Consider the following 15,829-nt stretch of genomic DNA (forward strand, 5'->3'; position numbering starts at 1 on the left):
TGTCGCAGCCAGTCAAGAATATCCTGTTTCTTCCACGCATTCGTTAGAAGTCTTTCTACTAGTCGTGAATAATAAGGTGCATTATCTAATACTATAATTGAATTTGGTGGTATGTGTTCAATCATTTGCTCAAAATCCTCTTCGAAAACATCAGCTGTCATCTCCTCGTGATAGTCTTTTGTGCTTTTGGAATGAAATTCCAACAAACCATGCTTAACAAATCCTTTTTCACTGCCAATCTGAGAAATTATTAATCTACTGCCTTTACCAGAAGGTGAAGAGATACCAGTAGACCAACCTTAAATAAAGGCTTGCCTGGAGCTTAATATATTTTTATCTGACCAAATTTTTTTTAGAGTATGACCTGAGTTTACCCACGTTTTATCCTGGTAGAAGATGGGCCTTTCTTCAGCCCGGAATTTTCGTATGAATCTTAGATAATTTCTTCTCCAACATCATCTTCTCCTCCTGGTCAATCAAAAGTGATTTTCGGTCTGATTTCTCCCACCGGAAATTTAATTCTTTTAAAACTTGCCACAATTTGATTCGTTCGATATGAGGCAAATCCAAGTCGTCTCTGACTTCTTGTTAAATTTTGTTTAGGTTTGGTATTTCTTTTTTGAAAAAAAATCCATGAATTTTCCTTCGAATACCATTTTGGCAACTTCATCAATTTCAATAGGCTTTTTCCCTCTCTTTAAGTGTTCGTTTGTGTTTGGGTTAGCTATACCGTGTTTTTTTCTTTCTGATAGGGACCTATATAAAGTTGACTCTCCTACGCCAGTCATGTTGGCACAACTTTCGACTATGTTGCGAACAGTGTTTGTGGGATTCTGAGAAACCAGAGCATCGTGAACATTCAGGACAATAGTCTTCTCTCTTGGTGAATAGACAGACTTACTGACTGTACGCAACAGTACCGGTGTAAAACTTGATGATGAAGCCATCACAAACAATCCAACAAAACGAGCACGAGCGAAAGGTACGTATATGTTCGTAGGTATATGGAATAAAAAATCACTCACGCACTGCATATAATTTGCAAAAGAAATATTCGAGACGCTAATTACTGCCGTAGACGCGGAAACACCGACGAGCCGTAAATTACATGCGATCAAAAACGTACTAAACAAAAAAATTGTTTTCGTTCGTAATAACTTCACCCTTTCAAGTTAAGTTTCGAATATAATTATATTATTAAAAATCTGGGGAATTCCATCTTAATTATCTTGAAACGAATAGTACCTTCGGATATGAATTCCAGGTTTTCTAGTAAAGTAATTAAACGCGAAGATTAGTATTCAAATATCCAAAGAGATAAGGTATTCTTATTTACAAAATTGTTAATGGTTAAATTCTTATTTTTATTAATATAATATAATAACCAACATTAGTCGTGAAAGTTTTAATTGTTTTTTTGCTAAATATATTAGTATTAAAATATTATCAATATTATATATAACAGTATTAAAACATTATATTATTATTTAATGAATAAACACCTTAGGAACGCCTATGATTTACGACCGTTTTATGAGTTTGAGGCATATTTCGTTCTCTCAACAATTTGTGAACGAAGAATAGCTAAATTTTAAATATCTTATCGTGCGATTGATAATAATTATTATTGCTAAGTTAAATGACAATACGATGCAACTTTCTCATATATCAACAAACTAGTACAGTATTAATTTTCACTGTAGTTTACAAAAAAAATTTTAATTTTTTAAGTTTTTTATGATTTATTTTTATGATATACTGGCCTAGATACACAAGTCAAAACTGTTGTCAATGAATTGATTAAGGCGTAGTTGTCCTTGAGATAAAGACAATCTCATTAATGATTCGTTAGAGAGAAATTAAAATGAATACCAAAATGACCTCCTAATTTACTTGAACCGATTACTCTAAACAAGACGCGACAATTGCGTACATAATAATCCTGTGGCGACTTTAAGTGTCGTGCACTGTTCGAAAACCGGTGTCACACGTTTCTAGCAATTTTGTCAAAATGAAATATATTGGATTTTTGTTATTTGTTGCTTTGTTATTCGTATGTGAGTGCAGAAATGATAGTACAAAGGAAGAATGGAAACGTTTTAAGGTAACTATTTTAATTAGTATATCAATTAAAACAAGTAGCAAATTCAGTCTAATTAATTATTATAACATATTATATTACTTGTATGTAATTGTTTTTCTCGCCATAAGGAAAAAAATGTAACTTGGTAAATATGAAAATATTTTGAAAACTATTTCTATACTTCGTTTGAACATTATTGATAGCACACTTTTCACAACTATCTCTTCAATCTTGCCCCTGGAGGGAGTGTAGTGGTCATCGTCATGTCGTGTATTGTCAGTCTTCAAAGATCTCTATCTTTGGTCATTTTTTTAAATTATGCATAGTATTGTGCATATTACTGTAATTTTATCGATCCATCTTGTTGGGAATCTTTCTCGTGATCTTCGGCTTCCTACCTTTCTACCTTTCCTTTGATAATCTTTCCATGTTTTCTGTGTCTGTTCCCACAATATGTCCAAAATATTTGAATTGTTGGAAATGGACTTTGCTGAATAGCCGTTGGTTGACTCTTAGCTTCTTTAGAATTAAATTATTTGTACTGTGGTCGGTCCACGGAATTCGCCAACATTCTTCTCCAACAAAACATTTCAGTGGCATCGATCTTTCTTCTTTCCCCTTGTTGTCGATGCCAAGATATGGTAGTATTGGGAATATTAAGCAGTTGGTCAATCTCATTTTTAAAGTTCTTGAAATTTAGCAGTTTTTTCATATTTTGGTAATTTTTTCTACGATGTGTTTTTCTACATCACATCTACGTTTTATTTCTTCCTGTAGTGACCCTGTGTTTGTGATCAATAATCCCAGATATAAATATGAGCTCACAATCTCAACACGGCCAATCGTGGTTATGTGCGGATGATTGTTATGTAGTCTATCCACTATCATGATGTTGGTCATTGATATGTTTAACTGCAGACCAAATATTTGACTATTTGCAAGGAGGGCTGTGTCGTCTACAAAACGTATGTTGTTTATTTTTCTGTCACTCCTTATATATATTAAATAATTGTAGAGACAGTATATATCCTTGTCTGACACCTTGTTTTGCATGGAATCCGTTTGAGAGTGTGTCAAGAACTTAAACTTTCCCGTAGTGTGTTTGTATAGTTCAGGTATAAGCGAAATTAGGTCTTGTAGGACGCCTACTTCTTTTAGTATCTACAATAAGTGTTGCCATTTACCCTGTCGAATGCTTTGCGATAATCTATAAAACAAATGGGGGAAAGTGGGATATTTTCTATTATTTGTTTTATGTTCAGAAGATATTTTTGAGTAGTACCTCTAGCTTTTGCAAATCCCCGTTTGCTCTTTGTAGGAAAGTTTTCAGTTTCTTATTCATTATGTGTAACACTATTTTGCTGGTATGTGAGATAAGAGAGTATATGAGATTAGTATTCAACGTATGATTGCTATCCATTCTTCTCTCTCCTGCGCGTGGTTTGCTGCCTCGAAAAGAGCGCAACCGAGCGTCCACTTTATGCTATCCGACATCGAAGTGGCGATATTCCTCGAGTCTTTTTATTAACTTCTTTTTCTTTAATGACTAATCTCACAATACCTTCATTTTATCTGGCTGTGTCCAAAATACCTTAATATATTTTAGTTGATGATCGTGGTAGGCCTAGTGGTAACGGTTAGTTCTTTTAATATTAAGATATTCATGCAGTGGGCTGTCCACATAATTCGCCTTACTCTACTTCTTCTTAGAATGCTGTCTTCCTAGCGACGTTGGCAATCATAATATCTATTTACATTTTTGAACTTGTAGATCTGCATTAATACCAATCACGTAGATTATTCAACCAAGAATTCTGACTTCGGCCAACAGATCTTCTTCCGTGAACCTTTCTCTGTTTTAGGGGTCTCAAAATTTTATACTTTGATCCCCTTATTACGTGGCTTAAGTATTCCAATTTTCTTGTTTGTGTAGTGGTGATTATTTCTGTTTCTTTACCAATCCTCTAGAAGAATCAACAAAAGAATGGAAGTATTGGAAACCATCAAGACACGAAAGCTGCAATACCTGGGGCATGTTATGCGTAATGAGAGATACAACCTACTTCAATTGATTATACAAGGGAAAATCCAGGGCAAGAGAAGTGTAGGAAGAAGAAGAATCTTATGGTTGCGTAACTTGAGGGAATGGTACGGATGCACATCAATTGAACTATTCAGAGCAGCAGCATATAAGATCAGAATAGCCATGATGATTGCCAACCTCCGTCGCGGAGATGGCACGTGAAGAAGAAGAAGCCCAATCCTCTCCAGTAGTTCTTTATTTGTAATTTTATCAGTCCGTGATATTTTTTTAATGTCCAAATCTCAGCTCCATATCGAAAATATATAACATCGAATGGTACGTAGTCCAAATTTAGATTCAAAAGTAGTTCATTAAGATTACTGCACGTTAGGAGTGGCTTCATTTGTATAAATGCTGATCTGGCAATCTCTATTTCCCTATTTATTTCTGCAGTATATATGATCATTGGTTTCATTGATCAAAGTTCCTAAGTACTGATATTTTTCTACTTGCTCCATCACGTTACCATTATTTTTTGTCAATATGTGTATATATCTCAGCACTATGTATACTAATGCTTTCGATTAGATACTAATGCAGTATTTAGAGTAATGCAGTATGTTGACGGCAAATAGTTCTTAGAACTGCATCTCACTAATATTTTGTTAAATTTTTATAGATTCTTATTTGTATTACTTTAATCAGTACTTTTAAAATATGACTCATGAGGTTCAGTGTTCGATAGTCAGATCAATCTTTTGCTGCTTGTTTTCTAGGGATGTTTATACATGCTGACTTCAGCCACCATTGCAGTATTATTCCCGTATCGTACACCGTGTTGAACAAATCTATCAATACTTCCAAGTTATCAACTTCACTAATGTTTACAGTTCTGGAGGTATTTCGTCTAATGCAGCTGCCTTATTAAGTTTAGAGTTTTGCTGTTGTCCGAAAGACATTGGCAAATTATAAATATAAGTCTTATATCAAATACATAATCAAGTTGTAGGAGGCCAAGGAGGTTAGGCATTATTTAGTCGATTTCCATTTTATCCGTTTGTACGGTAACTTGAATTCCAAGATTTCTTACTTTAGATTGGTTGTCTTACTGGACTAAAGAGACTAATCGTCCCTTTTACGTTCATCCGCTTTTTAGACATGTTCAGTTCTGTTGACGTTTTGTTTATAAACCTATAACTGAACCCTAGTTTTCTATAGAGCCATTATTTCTCAATAACTTATCGTTTTTCGGGGCTTGTGACCGGCTGAATTGGATATAGTTCATCTTATATTACTTAGTTCACCCCATAGCCAATGCAGGCAGATTTTTGTGTTCTATCTATATAATCTAACAAATGCTTAAAATAATTGGTTAATTTTCAGTCAAAATGACTTATATTTTGACTTTTCTATCTCACACATTTTAAACATTTTTAAGGTTTTACCGTATCAAAAAATCAACACACTGTTACCATCAACTGAAAGACTTGTTTGGAAACTAAGCATAAACCTGAAAAAAGCGATGCAAAATAATAGTATCACTACATTTTTATACGGTTTATAAGTTAATTATAATTTTTTTGAAGGCTGTCTGAAAAATAAAATCTTGTTAGTGGACATTACACAGTGCCATGAGCATCTTCGTTAATATAGCTCAGAACTTATCTAGTATTTAAATATTTTCCAGGATTTGTTGTTTTGGACGTTTGTGCTTTAATCGATAGAACGCATCGTACCTAATTATTTAATTATTTTTCTTAATATCGGGCTAAGATTGTTTTCCAGCTAAGAGAACTTTATTCTGGCTTTTTTGATCATCGTGTCAATCACCTTTACTTTTTAAAGTTCTCTGAACAAGAAACTTTCAGCGACGTATTATGCTTAGCGTAGACTGCTGTTATGGGCCGCTTGTATTCTTTTGTGTTGAAGATATGTCCCCATGCGAGAGATGCATATGTTAATATAATCAATATGGTGCTATTTAATAATCTAATTTTTGTTTTAGTACGTAGTTTAGTAGTCTCTTACTGCAGCTTTAGCTTTTGTAGCTTATTGTAACGTTTTAAGTATTTAGCATCTCTTTTCCATTCGATGGGATTGTTTTGCACCGTCAGCTGTTTCTCTGGGTTCTTCATTCTATTTTTGAAGATCACCGCTTGTGTTTTCTCGGAGTTGATGTCAATTTTCCACTAGATACTCCATTCTTCAATGCTGTCTAGTGCTGTTTGCAAGTTGTTATGCTGATATTCCCGTGTTTGGCTGCAATCGCTGTGTTATTTACATAACGGCTGAGTGATGTTTCAGGTGTTCTTGGAACATAGGCATTGTATATTGTATATAGTAGGGGGGAGAGGACCGCTTCTTGCGGTACTTCAGCCTCCGGAGTTCCCAGTTTGGACAGGACTTGTCTTATTCGAACTCTGAAGCTTCGGTTGCCCAAGTACAAAGAGATAAGTCTCGTCATTGCTCCACTATATCCATAGCCTCGGATTTTATATGTCAGTCTTTTATGTCAGACTCTATCAAAGGATTTACTTATATCCAGGAAGGCTGCTTCTACGTACTGTTTATCGTTGAATATGGCTGTTAGGTACTCTGTTAGTCTGCGTACTTGTAGCTCGCTGTAGTCGTCTGCTCTAAATCCGAACTGAGCTTCAGGGATTAGTCCTAGCCCGTTTGTCTCTACGTATAGTCTGCTGAGTATGACTCTTTCCACAATCTTGCTGATTGTTGGAAGTAAGTTTATCGGCCTATAGTTTTGTTGGAACGTGGTATTCTTTCCTGGATTGGGATCATAATCATATGGGCTTCCTTCCATCGGTTTTGGGAAGTGCCTGTATCTAAGTAATTCTCACCCCTCATCCTGCTTCCATTTTATTTTTAGTGTGCATTACACTCCATCTTTTGTTTTAATATTGTGAAGTATATGAAAAATATTTACATACAATTTTTCTCCTTTGTTATCGCTTTGTTGTGGGAGCTCCTAACGATTCTACGTTAATTTTTATATATACCTGTATCGGCTATATACTTATATTAAGTTTTTATGTTAAAATAGGTATTATTAATTAACCACTTACATCTTCAATATGGTATGCTATATCAATTTCTTAAAAAAACAGTTGTGCATTTATTGTTTTTTTTTTTGACATAACATGAAATATTTTGGTGTTTTCAAGACATTTTAGTATATGCATTAAAGTATAAATGTAAATTATGTATACACGTATTAATTTATTTGAAAATTTTAGTTGCAGTTTAACAAAACATACACAACTAATAAAGAAGAATTAAAACGATATAAAGTATTTAAAGACAATCTTAAGAATATTCACAAACATAATAAACGATTTGATAAAGGCAAGGAGACGTATTTGCAAGAAATGAATAGGTAATAATTTTTTTTTAAATAATTATTTTTAAGTTATAAATTGCAACATTAGTCTTTATAAACCCATGGTCAAAAACTTACATTTATCTTCATACAGGTCATAAAATTAATTTTGAAAACTCCAAAACCATAGCCCGCATCCGGTTCTATAAACCAAGAATTATTCGAGAAGCCATAGCAATTGAAAAAAACGCCAAATTGTCTCAATAAAAGAAATGACGGCATTCGGTTACCATCGACATGGAGACCTCTCATAAAAAAAATATCGTCCGCTACACTCACCAATCAAAATCCAACCGTCAGAGATGTTCTCGCTCACCTTCCCGCCGATCCCCGCACCAATCTCCAATATATATGGAAACAATTGCTCAAATAAAATAAAGCTGGATAGGACACGTGGCACGACAGAACATAGACGAGGAACATGAAAGATGAACGAGGAACATTGTACATTGAAGATCACGAGAACACAGTCATAACAGAGATAGACCTCAAAAACGGTGGCTAGACCACATCAAAGTAAAGTGAACAAAGGCTGGTATCAAATAGCACAAACCGAAGAGTGGGGAACTCATGGAGAGGCCTTTGTCGACGAGTGAATGCAAACAGGCTGAAGAAGAATAAAAAATAATTCGATAGGTTTATGGTATATAATTGATTTGAAACATATGTTGTAAATGTTGTAAATTATTAACATTTTGACTTTTAGATGAAAAACAATAATTTATACTACTTCTATATATATATTTATTATCTCATTAATAACATTTATTAATAAAAATATTTTTAAGATTTGGAGATTTGACTGACAAAGAATTTGGTGATATTTATGGCCTCGCCGAAAATGATTTTGTTATAAAATATGATGATAATACAAAAGTGAAGGAAAAGAAAGGTGGAAACATATCCACTTCTAACAGTAAAGATGAATTTTTGGATTGGAGTAAAACTGGGGCTGTAACTCCAGCAAAAGATCAAGGCACATGTGGATCTTGTTGGATATTTAGTGCAGTAAGTAACTTGTATAATCATTTCTAAGCTATAAGTAGACATAGCTGTAAATATCTAATTTTTCGGATTTTGTTTTTTTAATGAGGACTAAAGTATAATAATAGTCTCCCGTTTTATACCGCTGTCACGGCTTTGGGAGTATAGCAGGGTAGTCTGCTATATCTAGGGCCTACGGTATACAGGGAAGGTAACATGGCCAGTGCTACGCTTCAACCGTCTATTATTACCCCTGGTTTTACCCAAGGTACTCATTTTTATTCAGGCTGAGTCGACCTGGGGCCTATAGACATTTTTAAAATGTCTAGATGTTCTTGCCGGCGGTGGGATTCGAACCCCGGACCACCGGCTTGCGAGGCAAACATCCTACCGCTTGCGCTACGCAGCCCGAGGACTAAAATATAAATAAAAAAAAAGAGGTTAATCTTTGTATATGGGTATATTTTATAAAAAACCTTAAAAGGGCTACATTAAAAACACGAACGTTTTCGGAACAACCGTTCCATCATCAGGTTAAAATACCTAAAATAAGTATAGACCATTTAATTAAAGCAAACGTGGTTTGAAATTTTGACTAAGGTTAAAAAAGCAAAATGGTTATACTTACAGGTTACCATGCCTGAGCCACCAAAATATTTGGGTAAAAACCCTTTAAAATATATTATGTTACCAAAGATAGTACATGATGTTGATAATATTATTTGATGTTTAATATTTTAATTAAATTTTACTTCAGGTAACATACATCCATGCTTTAAGTGAGTTCCAGTGTCCGGAGAGTAAACCTCTTCAAACGGACTTCAGCTGGTAACTGATTGACAAGATACCCATGAACGGTGTCAAAAACAAAATGTCAGTGTACCATGAAACAATATTAGTTAAACATAGCATTACTACAGCCAAAAGATTCAAAACTTGATGTTAAAATGATAACAGCAATCCAGGTGTTGGGATTTAAAAATTTTTTTAATTATTTAATATTGGATATAAAAGATGTAAAATTACTGATGTTAAAGGTCATGTTTAAGAGAATGACGTATGCATTAGGCAGCTTATGTTACTATTTGTCGTATGGAGTGTGGTCTAAAAAGTGTAATTTGTGACAAATTAGCTTAAATATATGGAAATGGCCTTTTATGTTGCTCACATCTAGGACAAGGAAAATTGAATCAGCGTCTTATTGTGAGACATTGAAAAATCTGCGTCGTGCAATCCAGAACAAAAGACGTGGCAAGTTGAGTAAGGGTATAGTTTTGCTGCATGACAATGCCCGTTCACATGTGGCTAATCGGACCAAAGATCTCATCAAATCATTTAAATGGGAAACTCTAGATCATCCTCCATACAGCCCTGATCTGGCGCCCAGCGACTACCATTTGTTCCAGCACTTGAAGAAACACCTGGGCGGTCAGCGTCTTTAAGACGATAACGAAGTCAAAACATTTGTGATGCAATGGTTAACAAGTCAGGCGGCAGAATTTTATCAGGAGGGTATTCAAAAACTGGTGCCACGTTATGACAAGTGCCTCAATATTCACGGAAATTATGTAGAAAAGTAGATTAAGGTACAGGCTTTCATGTAAAAATAAAATTATTGCCATATCTTTGCACGTCTTTTTTTAATTCCAAAACGGTACTTACTTAAAAAACACGCCTCGTATAATGAAAATTCAGCCATACAGTACTAACCTCATCCACCAAAAAAACTGTAAATAAAACAAGACACTCATCTTGGAATACCCAATCAATAAAAGAAAACAAATACAAACCAATTTAGACAAGGCGAAAAGCTCGCTTTCGTTCAAAAAAATATTCCCATGAGATTTTTTTGCACAATCACTTTCGTGAGATACCCCATAATAAGGTTCAAGAGGTCGCCTAGGCAAAAAGTTGTTCAATTTATAAAAAAACTTAAATTGTAACAATCAATTTTTTCGGCCCGGATAATTTTTTTGGCCTCTTCGGCCTCTTGTAGTTTTTCTGTAAACGTTTCGAAACTTCTTTCTAGTTCTTGGTTGGGTTTATTTTCGATCTTGTATCTAGTAATATTGGATTTAGTTTCTGATGAAGTATATCTCAATTTATTGGTTGTTATAAATGTAATTGTTCAACATTGCAGCATTGTATTTGTTTCTTATCCTCTTTAAGTTTTTTATCTTTTTTGTATGGGATGTATATTCTCTTTGGATATTTCTTATTATTCTCTAAGATAGATAAACATTTTTTATCTATTTATATTCTATTTATATAGAAGTTATAAAATATTCTCTTCTAAAATGACGTTTGCGTTGGAGCAAGCATGTTTTGGTAACACGTAATATAATGTAATATAACACGATATTGCCTACAAGATCGAGACCAAGCATGTCAATCCATCAATTATGAAAAGACATAACCTAATAACAATTTGGTTATAAATTTTCGCTAAATTAAAAAAAAAATTTTTTGAAAACGATTTTCGGGGTAGAACTCGAAACCTCAAACATTAGTTAGTTGAAAATCTCATTTTTAAAATATTCAATAATTGTGGCTTAATCCGATATAAACATAATATTTAAATTATACATTTATCACAAGAAAGTAGTTTCAGAACCTTGTTAATTTTGAGTTCCCACAAACTTTTAGTTATGTGAGTAAGAGTTTTATATTATAGCGAAAGCTTCTCTTGGCATTTTTTTTTGTGTATTTAAGACACTAACTTTTATTTTTGGGCCTACCAAGAAGTGATCCAAATTTATTAGCCCCGCGGTAATGACCTACATCTATTAGAATAAAAAAGTTCCTGGTTTCCATTAGGATGTGATCCATTTGATATTTCTTTATTGTTCCATCAGGCAAAGTCCATGTTACTTTGTAGTACTTCCAGCTACCAAGCCTTTGAAAACTGCAAATCCTATCATTCTATTTCTATTATCATTGGTAACATCATGAGCACCGCATTTTCCGATGTATGGTTTATATGTATTTTCTTTCCTTATTTTTGCATTAACATTTCCAATTATGATCTTGTCCTTTCTAGGGCATCTGTCGTAGATGCTGTCTTCTTCGCAATAAAATTTTCAATTTCGCAACCGTTGTTTTCGGTTGGGGGGTTTATATTTATGAGACTAATGTTAAAAAACCCACCACGTACTCTTAGGTAACAGATTCGTAGACTTATTAGTTTGAAGTACAAAATAAAAAGAATTTTACTTCTTGGTAACAATAATTGTAGTTCCGAATACATGATTTTCTTACATTTTTCACAGCAGTAACATGTGTTTAATATAAGGTTAGTACGACAATTAATATTCCAAGGTTTCCAGATTCATAACATGTTCACACATGCCAAGTGTATATTTCTAAATCGTTATCCTTACTTCGTTGTACTGATCGTCGTCGTAAGTTCTGTCAGGCTTCTTTAACTGCAAGTCTTATAACAATATTATTTTACGGGATAGGGTTGTTAGTCCTAAGACCATCTCTTAACCTAAATAGCTAGGAATTTTTCTGTTAGAGTTACCATAATGTTACCCAAAGGATTCCAGATTTGATATATATATATATATATATATATATATATATATATATATATATATATATATATATATATATATATATATATATATTTTCGGTCAAAGTGGAGAAAAAGACCTAGTAGTATTTTTTTTTCTTCACTTTGACCGAAAAACCCACCACTCGTCGAGTGTTCCTTAACTTGACGGTCGTACTCCTTTTCTCGATATATATATATATATATATATATATATATATATATATATATATTGTTATGGATCAGTTTATCGATCAGAAATAGAATAACGAATTTTTTTATTATTTTAATATACCGCGGGCATATAAGTTAAAATACAACCCTGTACTTATTTGTAATAGTTAAAATAAGAGAAGACATTTTTTCGTGACGGTACCCGGACGAGTTTTTTCCTTGAAAGACTGAGTGAATAGTGAAAGGACAATGGACCCGTATAATTATATATTTAAGGAATAAACTTTGTAATTGTATTTTGCGGTGGACATTTTTCGAAAGTAAATAAGAATTAGATTTAGATATGAGATAACAAGAATTTGGAAGCTTATTTCGGTTGAAAAAGGCAAAATTGTTAATGGTTTCTGAAAAGTAATTTGAGTGAAAGTAGTTTATTTGTTTTAAATATTATGTTGGAAATTTTCTAAATCGAAAATTAGTGGGAAAGATGAATGCTTATGATTGGTTAAAAAGGAAGGATAGGAGATGAGAGTGTTTGAGAAGGTTGTCTGGGGAGATTGAAAAGATTATTATGTTACCGGCAGACCAGAAGAGAAGACGTGTTTTTCGTGTAGTCAATCTGAGTACCAGTGTTTTCGTGTGTTAGTGAAAAAGGTGGAAGCTGAGAGCAGATCAAAATCGAGAAGATTAATACCTCTTTTGAGTCTGCATAGTCCACGAGATATAATTGAGAAAAAAAGGAGAATTTGTGAATAAAGAGTACCGGTCAAAAGAGGCTTGGGCTTGTGTTTTCGGAGGAGTAGTTTGCTGGTATGCGGTTTGGATCGATGCTGAGAACGGGAAAGATTTGATGGTTAGCCGGACATAATCAATCAAGGAAGGAACTGTGGTTTGATCGAGAGGAGACATCATTGGTGTAAAAAAAATAAAGGTCAGTCAAATAATTTGAATGAAAGAAAACCTCTAAGGTATTCTAAAGATAAAATCAAATATAAACATACGAACTAAGATTCCAAGTTTCAAAGAGTTATTTTTTTGTGAATAAATTATATTTTTATATGGTCATTTTTTTTGTAGATATTATTATAAAACAGATCAATAGATAGTTTGTAATTAAAATTAAATTTAGAGTATAGGAGTTTGTTGGGAAAGATAATTGCCCACAAAAGTTATTTATTAATAGTCATCGTATTGCTTATTGAAAATAAATGATAATTTGTGTGCATATTTATATTGTTTTAATGTTACTTCCGTTTCCTGTTCTATCCCGATTATGAGCAACTAGGAGATACTGACCCACTAGAAGAGATATATAAAGTAAACTGATTAAAGTAAAATTAAGAAGGCACCCTGAGAATATTAAATAGTAATTGAATTGTATGACTCTGCATAAATTAGTGAATTAATTAATTAAATAATTGGATTAATTAAATTAGTGTTAATTAATAATAAAACATCATAAAGCAGATCACAACAATATATATATATATATATATATATATATATATATATATATATATATATATATATATATATATATATATATATATATAAGAAAAAAGAAGTACTTGTGACTCGTTTGGAACAAATATATAACTGTTTTGGATGGGTTGGAGTCAATAATAGGGCTATTGGTTAACTATTTTTTTTTTTATTCTCGAGCTTTCAATTGTGTTTACAATTATTATCAAGAGCTAAAAAAGACAAAATACTTACAAGGTTGAACTAAAAAGAAAAAACAATTTTTGTTAACTTACCAAATAAAAATTAGTTTGGTAAGTAAAAATCACTGCTTACATGTTCAAAATATTTAATACAAAAATGTTTTTATCTAATAAATGTTTCTCTGAAAAATTTTTATAATTTTGAAAACATTTTTTTAATATAAGAATAATTGAATTTATAAATAAGTTCAAATAGCAACCAATTACAAATAGCCTCAATGTCATAAATGCCAACATAAAATTTTTATTTTTGACAATTATATTGCCAAAAGTAAAACTTCGTTTAAACATTCTTTTTTGTTTAGTAACAAAAAGAAGAAGATTTATTCACCCTTGACAGATGTCTGAAAGAATGTGACAGATATATGGAGAATTAAATATGACATTTTACAAGTTTTATATATAAATCATAAAGAAAGAATATAATTATAAATTTTGCTTAAATTTTGAATTTCAGATCTTTTGTTTAAACTCTTATCATTTTTGCTAATACAAACCATTTCCAAAAAAGTCCTTTTAAATTTATTACTTTCACTATATATATATATATATATATGTATATGTATGGATATAAATATATATATATATATATATATATATATATATATATATATATATATATATATATATATATATATATGGTAAATATGGAAAGAATATAAGTGGAGAATGTAAATATTTAACTTTCATGGAAAATATCTAAGATTAGAAGAAGAAAAACATTTGATATGTTTTTTTTATTTTCTGGATTTTAAATGTTCACATAAAATAATTCCGTTACTTTTTCCTTTGTTGTATACTCTTCAAATGACTTCTGTTGTCAAACGTTTCAAAAATTTTAAAAAAATTATGTGTAGTTATTCTGTGGCAATTATAATCTATTTTATAATGAATCATGTTTTAGGTGGCTGCCTTGGAGAGTTATAATTTTAGAAAAACAGGCAAGTTGGTTGCTTTCAGCGAACAAAACATTGTGGATTGTTACTCGAACGATACTTGCGACGGAGGTATACCAGAATCTGCTGCTGAGTATATATACAATAATGGAATCCATCTGGAATCGGATTATCCTTACACCGCGGGACAAGACGCTTGTAAAGTTCTTATAAAACCGCCTATTAGAATAGCTTTTAACGATACATCTTACACGAGAGGTACTGATGAAGATCTTAAACAAGGAGTTAAAGAGCATGGCCCACTTTCAGTTTGTTTGTACGTGACAGCCAAATGGAGGTTTTATAGTAGCGGAGTTTGGTATCATAACAAATGTTCACCCTACTCAAATCACTGCGTGCTGTTGGTCGGATACGGTACAGAGAAAGGAAACGATTACTGGATATTTAAAAACTCGTGGGGTCCAAACTGGGGCCAAAATGGTTACATTAAAGTGGCCAGGAATAAACATGAGAACTACTGTGGAATAAGTCATGGAATGTTTATAACAGATCAAAAATCAGAACGCATTCCAGATTTTCTCCAAGAAAATTCATTATAAAAATTAATAACAGATGTAACTAACAATAAATATTTAAAAATATTGCAAAATAAAATATATAAAGATACAATATTTATTAAAAAAAATTAATGGGAAAATCCCAGTAGTAAATAAAATATTTATTATATGAAATGTGTGTTTATAATTGATTTGCAAGGAGGATTATATTAAATTATTGTTAATCTACATAGTCGCATGATCCAATAAAAAAACTGTGACCTACATGTATGAATAAAAGAAAAGACAATTTATGAAGAATAGGCATTGAGTACTAATACTATATTAAGATTTTTATTTGATTTTTTTATATTTTTTTTATTTAGGGGCTCAATCAAGGGCCACAAAAGCAGAGTCACGGTCTATTTGTTTGGGAATATTAAAGTAATACTAACTTAATAA

The 15,829-nt window shown here is 32.3% G+C and overlaps 1 protein-coding gene across 1 annotated transcript; it reads left to right on the plus strand.

Moving 5' to 3' along the window:
* The first annotated feature begins 1,849 nt into the window (after window positions 1–1,849).
* On the plus strand, window positions 1,850–15,562 carry LOC140443445 (crustapain-like). The gene is made up of 4 exons (XM_072534708.1): window positions 1,850–2,104; window positions 7,358–7,497; window positions 8,289–8,508; window positions 14,840–15,562. Exons 1-4 carry the CDS (start codon window positions 2,012–2,014, stop codon window positions 15,428–15,430), a joined length of 1,044 nt encoding a protein of 347 aa, XP_072390809.1. The 5' UTR covers window positions 1,850–2,011; the 3' UTR covers window positions 15,431–15,562.
* Window positions 15,563–15,829: the final 267 nt, after the last annotated feature.

The sequence above is a fragment of the Diabrotica undecimpunctata genome, chromosome 6 (genome assembly GCF_040954645.1).
Source record: "Diabrotica undecimpunctata isolate CICGRU chromosome 6, icDiaUnde3, whole genome shotgun sequence".
Lineage (NCBI taxonomy): Eukaryota > Metazoa > Arthropoda > Insecta > Coleoptera > Chrysomelidae > Diabrotica > Diabrotica undecimpunctata.

Bases quoted from the DNA above. Each gene is read 5' to 3' on its own strand.
- LOC140443445 (XM_072534708.1), top strand. From the start codon at position 2,012: ATGAAATATATTGGATTTTTGTTATTTGTTGCTTTGTTATTCGTATGT. The intron at 2,105-7,357 runs GTAACTATTTTA...TGAAAATTTTAG, and splicing joins AAGAATGGAAACGTTTTAAG to TTGCAGTTTAACAAAACATA. The intron at 8,509-14,839 runs GTAAGTAACTTG...ATCATGTTTTAG, and splicing joins CTTGTTGGATATTTAGTGCA to GTGGCTGCCTTGGAGAGTTA.